Here is a 14,131-nt window from a genome sequence, read left to right as displayed (position 1 = left end):
TTGTTGAAAAGTATAAATTTATTTTTAAGTCGAAAAAAATCATGTTACTAATTACGTCTGTATAATTTTACTCCCAAATCATTTGTGATTATTTGTATAATTTCTGTGGTATTTTTAATATAATTTAAAAAATTATTTAATTTTGATTTTTTTGATTAAAATTATTCTTATTTCATATGTCAGTTTTCTTCTTAGATATTAATCATTTCGAACCAACTTTCCAGAAACAATTTTTAAATTAAACAGTTGATTTTCTTTCTTCTCATATTTTTGTTTGTTTGTTTCTTTTATTTTTTAATAAGAACTCTAGCATAGGAAAAGAAAAATAACTTTTAATTTGTTTCCAACTCTTTCGAAGAAAAACGATTATCAAATTTCCTTTTATATTGCTAGTATAATTGGAGATCAGGTATCAGGAAGCACAAAATTGTTTCTTTTCAATCAGAAGAGATATTATTTCAGTATTTTAAAGTCTGTTATCTATGAGTTCGGTTCTTTTTTCACAAAACTCGTTCTCCAATGCCATGGATACGTTTTTCACCGGATCGTATTTTATTTCCTTCGTTGCTTTGTGGGAAATTGAGAACACTTGACCACCCGGAATTACCCTCGCTTGCTAACCATAACTGTATGGATTACCTTTTACCAGGATTAAAGTATAAATGGAATAATGTATTTGCTACGGATGTGCTGTTATTTAAGCAAACATAAACATCACTTTTGGATATCTTTCTTACCTGGGGATATAATGTGAATGATGTGTGACTATCTCTTTGTGTGTAGTCCGTGAATCACCATTTGTGTATATTTTGTGGAATTTTTTAAACCAAGATGATCTACCGATATATGTACTTCCTCAAATCCAGCCAGGATTCATCGAAATCAAAGGGAAACTCGAATAAAGGTAATTAACTTATTTTATGTTTGTTTTGAAACAAGATATCTTTTCCGAATTATAATGTTTCGATTTTAGTTAAGTTATCCAACTTGATTAAAAACATGAATTCGGAAAAAAAAATTAAATTTATAATTTTTTGCAGTTTCAAAAATAAGTAATTTTCGATTTCTAGTGATATCTTTAATTTGTCTTTATGTCAATTAGTAGCCAAATTATAGTAAATTTTTGTCATGTAAGTGGTGCTTTATTTATAAGCATTTAGAGACTTTAAATGCCTTTTCTGAACAACGAATTTTTTCATAATTCTACTGTGTGAGTATCGTCAAATCTGATAAATAAGAATGAAAGAAAAAAAAGATGTCTTAATAAAATTATAATTAGTTCTCGTTATGTTATGCAAAATGTAATGAACTATGGATGTGATATTGATTGTTTTAGAAGTGGATTTAAGATCGTTTAATGTAAATATTGGTGAAAAAATTCCAAAATTTCATAGATAATGTCGTATATTACATTCAAAAGTTTTATTTTTGAATATAATTCTTAGAGAATAGTTACTCTCTAAGATATGTTACGCATGTAATGTTATAAAAAAATGAAAAACGGTAACAATTTTTTTTCTCTAGAACAATCCTAGTTTTTGTAAACAAATGTTAAAATTTAAAATTTTCGTCAAAATATGCTTTTTTCAAAAGCAATATATATACTTAAATAACTTCATTTTTATTCATTATTTTATTCTTATATTAATTTTTAAAAACGTCATATAAACATTAAAATATTTTTTTTTTAAATCTCTTCCGAGCTTAGTCGAGTGCCTTCAATTATGTGAAAAAGAATATTCAAAATAAATTTCGGCTATTTTATAATTGAAAATATTGATTAGCAAACTTTGTTTGAAATTATTATTTTTAATTATTAAATCAATTTTGTTATGAAACGCTGATACATTTTACCTTTTATGATTATGTTAGTTAATTGTTACTGAATTTGAAGTATTTATACATTTGCTTTGTTTGTTTATGTTAATTAAAAAAAATATTTGAAGGGAGTGCCTTCTCCACAAAATAAAAAGAAAATTTAGGAGAATGAATTCAGCTATTGTTCTTTTCCATTTTTAAAAATTAGCAATATCGGTTATTTTTCCTTAAGTAGGAATAAATTCGTTTAACTTGACGGACTTCAATATCTTTCATGAATTATTATTGGATGAAATCACTTAGAATTTATTTATTAAAAATTAGAATTTACCACGTTTTTTATCAATCTAATTTTGAATGAGTCCAATGATCGTGTAGCATGTTTTTCTGTGCGTAGATTGATATGTATAGATCTGTAAATGATGTGTGTAGATATATTCGTGTAAATTCTAAAAGGGAACGCGAATCCACTGAATTCAACTAAATAGTATTTTAAAAACGTTTGGAAATAAATGTGTATCTGTAAATATGTATCTTACAGATATGCAGATACAGATCTATCTTTATTATCTGCAAATATGTTTATGTATTTTTCAATGAGCAAACTAGTTTTATGTTTTATAGGGAAAACGCTGAAAAAATATCTTATAGCATGAATAATTTTTATCTATCCGTTTAGTTTATTTTCTTTTAAATTTCAGCTTAACAACTTACTTAACTGTCACTGAGTTGAATGTTTCCGTTGTATCTGCACTTGTTCACGATTGTTTTTATGACAGAAATCGTAAAGAATATTCTTATTTGCATTTTGGAGAACTTTCGAATGATTACAAAAGGAAGTTTTTGTGGGGAAGTAAACTTGACAATTGAAAGAATTATATTTTTATTTTTATATTTTTCAGGCGCGTCTTGTTTTATTAAAAGGTCATATAATATCAATGAAAGAATGTTCCTTCCTTGCATTCCAGATTTACATATTTTTTTCCTCTTGGAATTTGACCAGTGAAAACCAGAAAAACTAATGAATGGCAAAGCGCGCTTTGTTAAGAAATTATGAATGATGATCGAATTTTTATATTCTATATGAAGTATAAAAAATGTATTGTGATCGCCAAAAAAATTCGAACTCCAGATTTTGATGAATTTTTATAATATAAAAAAGTGAATTTCCATTATTATAAAATGTTATATCTCCCCAGTTCGAAAAGACACATTTTTGGAAAAAGTCTATCTCTCTGTGAGCACGCTAATTGAAGGTGCTTAATTTGGTATATTTCTAGATTTGTGCATTTCTATTAAATTTTGATCAGGATCCATTCTGAGGACGTATGTCTTGCTCGACAGTCCGAATAAAGTTAACATGATAACTACGAAACGTAGATAGCTAGATGGATAAAATTTGGTTAGACCTGTTTAACATCTAAAACATTAACATTCAACATAATACCAAAAGTTTCTCTCTACGCGGCCAACTAGAACAGAGCGTGTGTCTGTCCTTTTCTTCACTGGACACGGCCCATTCCCGACACAGATTCCATCTGTCAACTCTCCTTACTGTAACTATGGGGAGATAGGATCCCCAATTCACTATGCCACCGAATGCCTACTGACTCTCTCATGGCACATGAGAAAGCCAGAAACAAGTCTCGAGGAAGAATGGTACAGGAGAGTTGCATCGAATACCCTTTCACGCGGCAAGATCCACACCATAGTAAATCATATTCATAAATACCAAGACCTCTTCAAGACTATACAATAACCGAGACCAAAATGCCACTTTTCAAAATCAGCCGAAATTATTCATTCAAAAGTGCAGTTCTCACGAAGGAATTCGAAACACGGGACCCAGATGGACGCTACAAATTTCTTACTCTACAATGTTTATATGCTTATACATTTCATAGAGATATTCACAATGTAATTTGTCATTTTTTTCCTTCTCGGTGAGTAATCTTATTTCCCTGTAAGTTCAACCCACAGTCACCATTTGTTTAAGTATTCTTGTCCCCGCCATTTAGTTGTTACTTCACCAAAAAATTGAATACAGTCGTGTAGGATTCCGATGGGATTCTCTCGAGAGATCCCTGGATAGTTTGTCGTCTCTTTCTTTCTTTTAACATTTTTTTTCTTCCTTTCTTTTCCCCCCCCCCTTCCTTTTTGGGCTCATCCAATTGGTTAGTGTTATAGACACCGGGGCACCGAATGGCGTTATGTTATATTTAACATCTAAAATATGGATATCTATCAATTTTGAGACCAAATCCGTCATCTGACTTTTTGTCGGTCTGTACTTTTATACGCACGTGAAAGGTAATAACTCAAAAATTCTTAGGCAATTTCAAATATTTGAAATTTGATATACGATTTTGCGATTCCAATTTTTAGTCAAACTTAAGTTTCAATCAGTTGGAAATAACATATCTAAAACAGAAATAGGGGATCAAATGGATATTCATACTTCGTCAATGAATCCAGTATATCAATTAGATTATGCAAATTTTCAAGACAAGTATTAATGTCGATAGTTTACGCAAATTGGTTTGGTTATATTAACGTCCCGTTTGAAGCAACACTAGGGCTATTTTGGGACGGACCTCGTAATTTTGAACCGCGGTCAGATGACGAGGACGACACTTGAGCTGGCACCCCCCTTCTCCACACCACACCACACCACACCAGCGGGAGGACATGACGGATTTAACGTGCAACTGACTCCCTTACACGACGGTTCTTCGGTGGAATCGGGTCACGAACCTGAAACCCTCCGGTTCCGAAGCCGAGACCTTACCACCAGGCCACCGCGGCCCTAGTTTACGCAAACAAAACATTTATAAGATTATGCCAGTTTTGCTTATGCTTAAGCGCCTTCTACGAGCGCCATTTACTCACCCTAAACAAATAAGGATGATAGATGACGTAAATATCATATTATGCTTCTGGCACCATTTATCTTCGGAATTTACCAATGGATTCGCCATTGCAAAACTGTTACACTTGTTATTTATGAAAATAGTAATTGAAAACAAATGAAATTATTCTGTTCTAAGGTACCTTTCTTTATTTTTAAAATAATTGGCAAAACCAAATGACCAGCCCTCCAACCCATATCACTGATCCTATTCCGCCAATTCTTATTTGATTTAACTGAATGACGTCTCGATATGTTATCGGTGGTCCCCGCCTCCGCCACCGCCACCAAGTTTTGTGAGAAACTACGAAAACACTACTTCATCTTACATTTTTTTGGCGAGGAAAAACTTCAATAAAATTCCCAGTCCCAATTACTGTATTAATATCGCCAATTTTTACTTCATTTGAAATCTTATTGCGTCGTTGATTGGCATTTATCCTTTACTGTTCGTGGGGTATCGCAAAATATATTCTTGTCATAGACCCCACCCTTAAAACATTGGACAGATTTCGCCACTTTCCAAGCATAACTTGCCAAACAAGCACTCTATATTTATTTTGCAAATATAATTTAAAATGATACTTTTATTTAAAAAGATGCGGTTCGTCAAAGTTGGTTGATATGACTAAAGTGAAGCTATTTTACTATGGATGAATGTTTGGTCCTCAAAGTCGACAGGTTTGCTCTAAATTTACAAAACTTGTAAAATGCTTCTTCATCATGTACGTTTATGGCTGAAAGAGCCATGCTGTAAACTATTTTTGATCTATCAGTTTATGCTATTAACCGTTTAAAAATTTACATTTTATTTACATTTTCATTAAATGATAAATTTCCAAAGTCTTGATCTTCTGGCTTATGAGAAACGAATGTATTGGCAACAGTCAATGTGTTAAACTGTTCCACATTTGAGTTATCGATTTTCAGTTCAAAGCTTTTAAGACCTCCAATATGGATTTCGATTCCACCGAAGATTAAATCAAGGATGACGCACTCCAAGTTCAGATGGCCTTTATTCGATGTCATCATTTAAGCTTAAAGCATGAGTTAAAATATACTGTTCGTCAACCGATCCCGGTTTGATATTACAAGGTCCTTCCTATTTACTTATGAAACCCAGGAAACACTGCTGCACTCTGTACTCCATTCTATAATATCCATAGATATTATACAGCTCTATATAGAATTATATATTAGCATATTGTTTTACACGATACTATGTTTTATTATATGATATTATGAATACTATACAATAATATGGGCATATTGTACAATAGTGATGCATTATTTAGGAATAACATCTAAATAAGACATTAATTCAATAAGCTAAACTTACAGAATCTGATGGATTAAAGTATAATACATTTTGTTGATTAAATTCAATAAGGTAAACTTACAGAATCTGATGGATTAAAGTATAATACATTTTGTTGATTAAATTCAATAAGCTAAACTTACAGAATCTGATGGATTAAAGTATAATACATTTTGTTGATTAAATTCAATAAGCTAAACTTACAGAATCTGATGGATTAAAGTATAATACATTTTGTTGATTAAATTCAATAAGCTAAACTTACAGAATCTGATGGATTAAAGTATAATACATTTTGTTGATTAAAATGTTCTTTTGTACTTTTTGGTATACGTAGCATAGAGAAAGTATAGCAATCATCGAAAACGACGAAATGTCCGTCGACGAAATTTATGTAATCGATATTTCGTTAACGAAATGTAATCGACGAAAATGTCTGTCTTGATAACTCAAAAACGCTTTGAGTTAGACGACTGAATTTTGGTATACAGTCTTTACACCACATTTGCAGATTTCTGTCTGATTTTGAGAAGAATTCATTCAGAGAAAGTCTGTCGGTCCGGCTGTTTGAAAATAAACTAACATGATAACTGTAAAACGAAGAGAGCTAAATATATAAAATTCGGTACACAGATTTTACTTCTATAGTGTAAGCACGATCCAATTATGACACAAATCCATCTGCGGGTTTATCGTCTGTCGGTCTTTTCTTTCTGAAACATATAAACGCGATAACTCAAAAATGTAGTGACTTAAATATATCAATCTTACTAAGGGATTTTTTTAAGTACAGCTTTAATTTTTTATCAAATTTTTGTTTCAGTCGGTTAGAAAAAACGCATCTAAGACACTTGTGAAGGATTATACGATAAATTCTGCAAAAGCGACAAATTCACGCCAAATGTTAACATTTCCTAACTGTTGTACGCCAATACCATGCAAGGCATTCTCTAAGATAACACCTTTATTGGAGAATATACTAGAAAGTCTTGAGGAATCCATTCTCGCTGGTTATGTATAAAGTGTAATTATTAAGACGAATATATTATTTTTTGAAGTTTCCAACTTATATAATTACTTCACCCCTTGCGGTAGCAAGAAATGTAGAGATACTCGTGTCAAAATAGTATTGTATTATGTTATAAATATCGTACGATACTATGTTGTATTGTACAGTATTTGTTTGTTACTAATGAATAGGTTCTAAACAAGACGTTGATACAGTAAACTAAACCTACTGATGAATTTATATACAAAGCATTTTGCTTGTTTAAAGTGTTTTTATATAAGTAATTAAGGCTCTGACTTGTGTAATTACTTAACTACTTGCGGTGGCAAGAAATCTACAGGTGTGCGTGCCAAAACAGTCCACTGTAACTTGCAGCGAGGCCATAGAAAGTATCCGATACCTTAGAGAAATCGGGAAAAGATTTATATCTTCTAAAGGAATGAATTTTTCACTTAAGACTGTGCCCCGATAAACAATCACCGTCAACATGTTGTGAGCATTATTTTTACTTCTGTGACAGTTGCCTACTGACGTGTGTAGCACGTCTTTAGCTATTCACTAACAAAAGCGATTTGACGTGCATGGCATGTTTTACCACCACAAGTAGTTAAAGAATTTTCAATCTAAATTATTGCCCCGGAAAAGTCTCAGTCAACGGGTCGTGAACATCATTTTTACATTTGTAGCAGGTGCCTGCTAATATATGTACCACATCATCAGTAATTCTGTGACAAAAGCATCTCGACGTGCGTTGCACATCTATCCACCACTAGCAGTTAGATAATTTTCGAGCTAAAACTGTGCTCCAGGAAGCCATCTCAGTCAACGGGTCACATCAGTTTTACTTCTGTGATAGTTGCCTGGTAACGTGCCTGGCGCGCCATTAGGGATTTTGGGTCAAAAGCATCTCCAAGTGCGTGGCACGCCTTTCCATCACATGTAGTTAAATAATTTTCGACCTAAATTTGTGCTCCAGAAAAGTCTCAGTCAACGGGTCGTGAACATCATTTTTACATTTGTGGCAGGTGCCTGCTAATATATGTACCACATCATCAGTAATTCTGAGACAAAAGCATCTCGACGTGCGTTGCACATCTATCCACCACTAGTGGTTAAATAATTTTCGTCCTAGAACTGTGCTCCAGGAAGCAATCTCAGTCAACGGGTCTCATCAGTTTTACTTCTGTGATAGTTGCCTGCTGACGTGCCTGCCGCGCCATGAGGGATTTTGGGTCAAAAGCATCTCCAAGTGCGGGGCACGCCTTTCCATCACATGTAGTTAAATAATTTTCGACCTAAATTTGTGCTCCAGAAAAGTCTCAGTCAACGGGTCGTGAACATCATTTTTACATTTGTGGCAGGTGCCTGCTAATATATGTACCACATCATCAGTAATTCTGTGACAAAAGCATCTCGACGTGCGTTGCACATCTATCCACCACTAGCAGTTAGATAATTTTCGAGCTAAAACTGTGCTCCAAGAAGCCATCTCAGTCAACGGGTCACATCAGTTTTACTTCTGTGATAGTTGCCTGGTAACTTGCCTGGCGCGCCATTAGGGATTTTGGGTCAAAAGCATCTCCAAGTGCGGGGCACGCCTTTCCATCACATGTAGTTAAATAATTTTTGACCTAAATTATTGCTCCGAAAAATCTCAGTCAACGGGTCGTGAGCATCATTTTTACATTTGTGGCAGGTGCCTGCTAATATATGTACCACATCATCAGTAATTCTGTGACAAAAGCATTTCGACGTGCGTTGCACATCTATCCACCACTAGCAGTTAGATAATTTTCGAGCTAAAACTGTGCTCCAGGAAGCCATCTCAGTCAACGGGTCACATCAGTTTTACTTCTGTGATAGTTGCCTGGTAACGTGCCTGGCGCGCCATTAGGGATTTTGGGTCAAAAGCATCTCCAAGTGTGGAGCACGCCTTTCCATCACATGTAGTTAAATAATTTTCGACCTAAATTATTGCTCCGGAAAATCTCAGTCAACGGGCCGTGATAATCATTTTTACTTCTGTTGCAGCTGTCTGCTAGCGTTTGTAGCAAGCACATCATTAGTGATTCAGGCGAGTTCGCAAATTGTACAGACTAACTCTATGACAAAGGATACCGACGTGCTCTGATTGGTTTAAGCCTTGGCATGTTTTTGGCAATGTTTTGCACTCACAATAGTGCAGTTATCGCTTATTTGGCTGAAACCTTGCAAAACTGTGCCAAACTGTTTTCGATCTTTGTTGATATTCTTGAATCCATTCAAGAAATATGTGTTACAGAAATGCAAAAAATAAGTATTCAAAAGAAATGTATAAACTATTTAGATATTTATAAATCTTAATATTAAGTTAATAACAAATATCAAGATTAATAATTAGATTGTTAATAACTATATGAATCTAAATATCTTAACAAATATAGCACATTTGCAGATAGACATGATAATAATTTGAATACGAAATTAATAAACAAATATCTCCTTATTTTATTTTGCATGAATATTCAATAAGAATTATAATGATTTCTATTCCGTTTAATGTCATCTAACTATTTTAATAAGTATAGTATGTTTGCATATAAATATTTTATGGTAATGATTTTAACGTGAAAACTTAATAAAAAAATTGGCCGATCATTTCCCGTAAAATAAAAGCTTCATTACCTCACAGAAAAATTACTATCTGTGCTGATTATTTACAAGATCTGAAATACGAAAAACAGCTCTATTTTCATCAATCTCAATTATTTTATAATTGTATTTCTCTGGAAGAATTGATTTATACATTTTGAAAAATGGCAGGCAAAAAAAAATACGTAGAAACCAAACAATGCAACAGGGTTGCAGCAGCTACAGCATAGAAAGTCTGTGCGAAAGAAATCGACCAATCAGAGCATGTCGGTATCCTTTGCCATAGAGTTAGTCTGTACAATTTGCGAACTCGCGTGATATTCAGCGACAAAAGCATCTCGACGTTGAGTATCACGCCTTTCCAAGTAGCTAAATAAATGAATATATGTTTTTTAAAAATAAAATTATATATCTGAATGTGGTATTGTGAAGGAGATCATTTTCAAATTATCAATTGCTATTTAAGGATTATATAAACAATAACAGAAAACTTAGTCTAGAAGGACTACTGCATCAAAAAAGACTTATTTATTAGCTATCCAAGCGAAATAGCGATTGCGTTTTGGAACGGGAATTTGTGTGGATATCTGCAGTTCACTGAAATGGCGAACAATAAATTCCTGTTCATCGAATTACTTAAAGGCTGTGGAAGGCGGGAAGAAAAGAGCTGCTGCAATCACTTGTTTCGTATTGCCTGTCGTTAACAGCAACGACTAAATTTTAGGAAATTGGATTTTACAGAACCGAACGTTAGAACTGTGATCTGGATCGCATTCTTCGAATTTTATGGAAGAAATAGAGAAGTTAGGATTACATTTAATCCCAACGTCTCTAACTGCTCTTCTAACTATGTAGCTTTTCTCTCTGTGTTTAAAAGATTTAAAAGAAACTGTGAATTCGTTTTGTCCAACTAACTGAATTTAACCTGGTTGGTAATTATTTTTACTTTCTCGTAAATGCAGTATATGGAAAAAGTATTGTAATCGTCGGAAAAATGCATTTTAGATCTCCGTGAATTCGAAAAACATAATTTTGGAAAAGGCCGCCAATGTGTCTATGACAAAAATAACTCAAAAACACTTTGAGCTAGACGGAATGAAATTTTGTTTGTGGTTTTCACACTAAATTTCTAGATTTTTATCAAATTTTCAGCAAAATCCTTTCAGAGATTATCTGTCTGCCTGGTTATTTGAATATAAATTAACTCAATAATTGCAAAGGAAAAAAATTAGAAGAATAAAATTCAGTGCATTCATTTAACATCCTACCGAATTTTGAGCCAAATCCAGCAATGGGTTGAGTGTCGGTCGGTCTGTACTTTCAGAAACATGTAAAAGCGATGATTCAAATAATCCAAAGACTTAATGAAATTTGATATGGGATTTTGTTACTACAAGCGTACCTTTCTATCAAATTTTTCTTTCAGTCGGTTGAAAAAAACGCGTTTAAATCACAAATATTACTAATGCATGCGAAGGATTAATGGTCGACCTTGACGTGTTTTTAACGTGTATTCATTAACCAGTAAGTACCTCACGATTAATTCAGTAAAAGCGCTAAATTCACCCAAAGTAACTCTACGCCAATACGATACGATGTGTTTTCTGGAATAACATCTTTATTAGAGAGTATGCAAGAAAGTTTCGGCCAGAGGATTTCCACTGGTTATTCAATTAATTCTTCAGCAAATAATGCAATCTTTCCTGTGAGAATTAAAAGTGTAATCCCGCTTGGATGTTGGAGAGACCGACATAGTTCTAAAACTGTCGCTTCATTCGCATATTAATATCTTTTTACTTTCTGGAATATGAAATATGCAGGAAAAAATATTATCATCAAAAAAAAGTCGAACTCCAGGATTTGACTAATCTCCCCAATTCGGAAACGCATTTTTGACTGTCTATATGTGAATATGTGTGTCTATGCGAGAATGTATTAACGCTGTCTATGTGTGAATATGTGTGCCTATGTGTGAATGTATTAACGCAGCCTATGTGTGAATATGTGTGCCTATGTGTGAATGTATTAACGCAGCCTATGTGTGAATATGTGTGCCTATGTGTGAATGTATTAACGCAACCTATGTGTGAATATGTGTGCCTATGTGTGAATGTATTAACGCAACCTATGTGTGAATATGTGTGCCTATGTGTGAATGTATTAACGCAGCCTATGTGTAAATGTATTAACGCAGCCTATGTGTGAATGTATTAACGCTGCCTATGTGTGAATATGTGTTCCTATGTGTGAATGTATGTGCCTATGTGTGAATGTGTGAATATGCGTGCCTATGTGTGAATATGTGTGCCTATGTGTGAATGTATTAACGTTGCCTATGTGTGAATACAACTTAAAAACGGGAAAATTTTTGGGAGTTCACTCCCTTAGGTTTTTTCTTATTGTGTAGATTATTTTAAATTTCTTATTTTAACTATCTTAACCAATAATTTTTTGCTATGTTGTCCCTTTCAGAGCATGAAATAGTAAATATCTCAATTTCTGTTTCTCTGTCTGGGATATTTTTGTAGAAGCTTCAAGATTGCTTGAATAAAGTTAATTAAAGACGTTCTTAAAATTAAACCGCTTTTCAGATTTTCAGATTTTTTTTTGCTGTTAGCAATTTTTCCCGACATGCGATAAAAAAACAAACGAGTCTCTCTTTTTGAATAGCATTTTAAAAAGTGCCATTTAAATAAGGAAATGAATAAACGGACGGGAAATTTTCATGTTAATTTTTTGCCTTCTTTTTTATAATTTAATATGTATGAAATGAAAGGAGGGGGCGGGGGAGAAGATTGTATTGAAGTCTTCAGACTTCTGCATAGAGATTTTGTGAACGGAAATGAATAGACGGACGGTAAATTTTCATGATAATTTCTCTCTCTCTTTCACACACACACTTTTTTTAATGATACGAAGTGAAAAGGAGAAGATATGGAGAGGTAGACGGTATTGAAATTCTCAAAGAATTTTGCGTCGAAATTTTGTTGATTATCCATGTATTAAACCTCTCTGATTTCGAAAAACTCATTTTTGTAATTAAGCTTGCTTGTTCTTTTCATTCTGTGAAGAAACTAAGCCTAAAAGATGTTATGTTATACTTTCGCTGATTATGTCGAGAAGCGGAAGAGTCAAAATTTATCTATTCTAGTAAAACATTTACGTTGGTTTCAAATGTAATTGCGATGTTAGCTGTGACAAATAATGAAAAATTTCCATGTTAGGGTCTTGTTCCTTGTTTCAGCCAAGTTTCTTTCTCAGTTTGCTTGACTTAGTTATAAAGACTCTTATTTTTACTTAATTTTAAAGAATCAATCATAGCCGGTTGTAGATTAATAACCAGAAAATTCGTCTGCGTTGGTATTATTTTTCCGCACTTAATTTTCTTTTGACGATGACTTTTCATATTCAATTCCAATCACCTTGGTGGCCAGCCGATGCGCCGGCGATATTGTTTATATTTAATTTCATTTAAATAATTTATTTTGACTTAATGTCCATGATGCCGATTAAGTGCCGAACTTTTAAGTTGTGCCATTTTTTAATTGTTTTACATTTGTACTGTTCATTTTGAACCACGGACCTTTTTATTGGAGACCAATTCTGTGACATTACAGCGTTATGTAACTCCATTTCTTTATTCGTTCTGGCAATCCCAATTCAAACAAAATCCTTCTTTAAATTTCAACAAGGGAAAAATCACGAAATTAAATATTTGATGAAACAATGGAAATGATTTGAATTTCAAACAGCAGTTCAATCAACTGTTTGAAAAGCAGGCGCGCTCACATCCACACTCAATAGAGTGAACTTAGATTGTTCGTGAGATTAGGAGGCCTAAAGCCACGTTCCTAAGACCTATGCGTCTGCAGACATGGCACACTTTCCCCTATTTCCCCCGTTCTTGCGGGTTTCCGAGGTTCTTTGATGTTTGTGGACGCGATCCGGAGTTTCCCGCAAATTGTCGGTAAACTGGACAGACATCAAAGAACACCGGAAGACCGCAAGAGGTGGAAATAGGGGAAAGTGTGCCATATCTGCAGACGCACATGTCGTAGGACTCATTTTTCTACGTACCACCCGTTTGGGAAGTACAATCGTCGAAAAATGTTTATCTCTGGATCTTGAGACGAATAGTACTTAATAGTGATTTGTATTTATATTTGCTAAATACAAACTGTTCATCCTTTATTATTATAAATACAAGAGCGTGGCATTTTTGCAACATTTTTCCCGGAATAAAAAAATCTCTTAACTTTCATTCCTTCCCCAGGAACCACCCCTTCTCCAAACATTCTTTTCATACTTCATTTTATTATAGCCGAAACTGAGTTGAAGAATGAATAAGAAGGGTTGCGTGGCTACAGATTGTTAGCGTGTTTTGAAGGGGTTACTTTGACAGGTGGCCGAGAAGAGCCCCTGTCCCTACTGGTATAGAGAAAGGCTG

At 33.6% G+C, this 14,131-nt stretch overlaps 1 protein-coding gene across 7 annotated transcripts in view; it reads left to right on the top strand.

The window, feature by feature from the left end:
* LOC129980836 (coiled-coil domain-containing protein AGAP005037-like) overlaps positions 1-14,131 on the top strand; it is a 1,244,995-nt gene that overhangs the window by 667,499 nt on the left and 563,365 nt on the right. Inside the window, exon 1 of one of the 7 annotated variants that reach the window (XM_056091259.1) lies at positions 817-904. The exons of the other annotated variants lie outside the window; for them this stretch is intronic. Coding sequence (XP_055947234.1) covers positions 832-904 — 73 coding nt within the window. The 5' untranslated portion in view covers positions 817-831. Of the gene's footprint in view, positions 1-816; positions 905-14,131 lie in introns of those variants that run through there. 7 annotated transcript variants of the gene reach the window in all.

The sequence above is a fragment of the Argiope bruennichi genome, chromosome 8, assembly GCF_947563725.1.
Source record: "Argiope bruennichi chromosome 8, qqArgBrue1.1, whole genome shotgun sequence".
NCBI lineage: Eukaryota > Metazoa > Arthropoda > Arachnida > Araneae > Araneidae > Argiope > Argiope bruennichi.
The sequence above is the reverse complement of the archived record's forward strand: the minus strand, read 5'-3'. Positions and strand labels throughout refer to the sequence as shown.